The following is a 401-nucleotide window of genomic DNA, read 5'->3' as shown; positions in this document are numbered from 1 at the left end:
GCTGGGAGGTGCTGGGTGGGCTGGGGGGCTACACAGCGGTGCGGGGCACTGCCAAAACCTGAGCAGGCTCTTTCTGCTCCCAGCAGATTTCAGGGAAGTACTTTATACCAAAGCACTGGAGGACACCATGTCCAACTCCTCTGCGGATACAGGTCGGGGCACTGGGACGTATGGGAATATACAGAGAAGTGGGGAGGGGGGGAGTGCTTCTGCAGCCCTTTGGGGGTCAGACTCACCCCGTTGGGGCTGGGACGATGGAGGCCCATGGTGGTATCGTTCCCACCGGCTGGGGAGGGGAGATGGGACCCCTGGGGGCTGTGGGGACAGGTCCCATCGGGAGCAGCGTCCTGGCATCTGATGGCAGTGTCTCCGCAGGGCTGTGCTCGGGGGCCTGCCTGCCC

General features: G+C 63.8%; 1 protein-coding gene across 1 annotated transcript in view; it reads left to right on the top strand.

Annotated features, from left to right (window-relative positions):
• The window catches only part of FAM189B (family with sequence similarity 189 member B), a 10,341-nt gene that overhangs the window by 3,785 nt on the left and 6,155 nt on the right, over positions 1 to 401 (top strand). The window contains exons 8-9 of the mRNA XM_035903940.1: positions 87 to 152; positions 376 to 397. Of these exons, the coding sequence (XP_035759833.1) occupies positions 87 to 152; positions 376 to 397 (88 nt within the window). The remainder of the gene's footprint in view (positions 1 to 86; positions 153 to 375; positions 398 to 401) is intronic.

Source organism: Egretta garzetta, unplaced genomic scaffold, assembly GCF_000687185.1.
Source record: "Egretta garzetta isolate BGI_Z169 unplaced genomic scaffold, ASM68718v1 scaffold141, whole genome shotgun sequence".
NCBI classification, from domain to species: Eukaryota; Metazoa; Chordata; class Aves; order Pelecaniformes; family Ardeidae; genus Egretta; species Egretta garzetta.
This window is presented reverse-complemented; position numbering and strand designations above follow the sequence as displayed.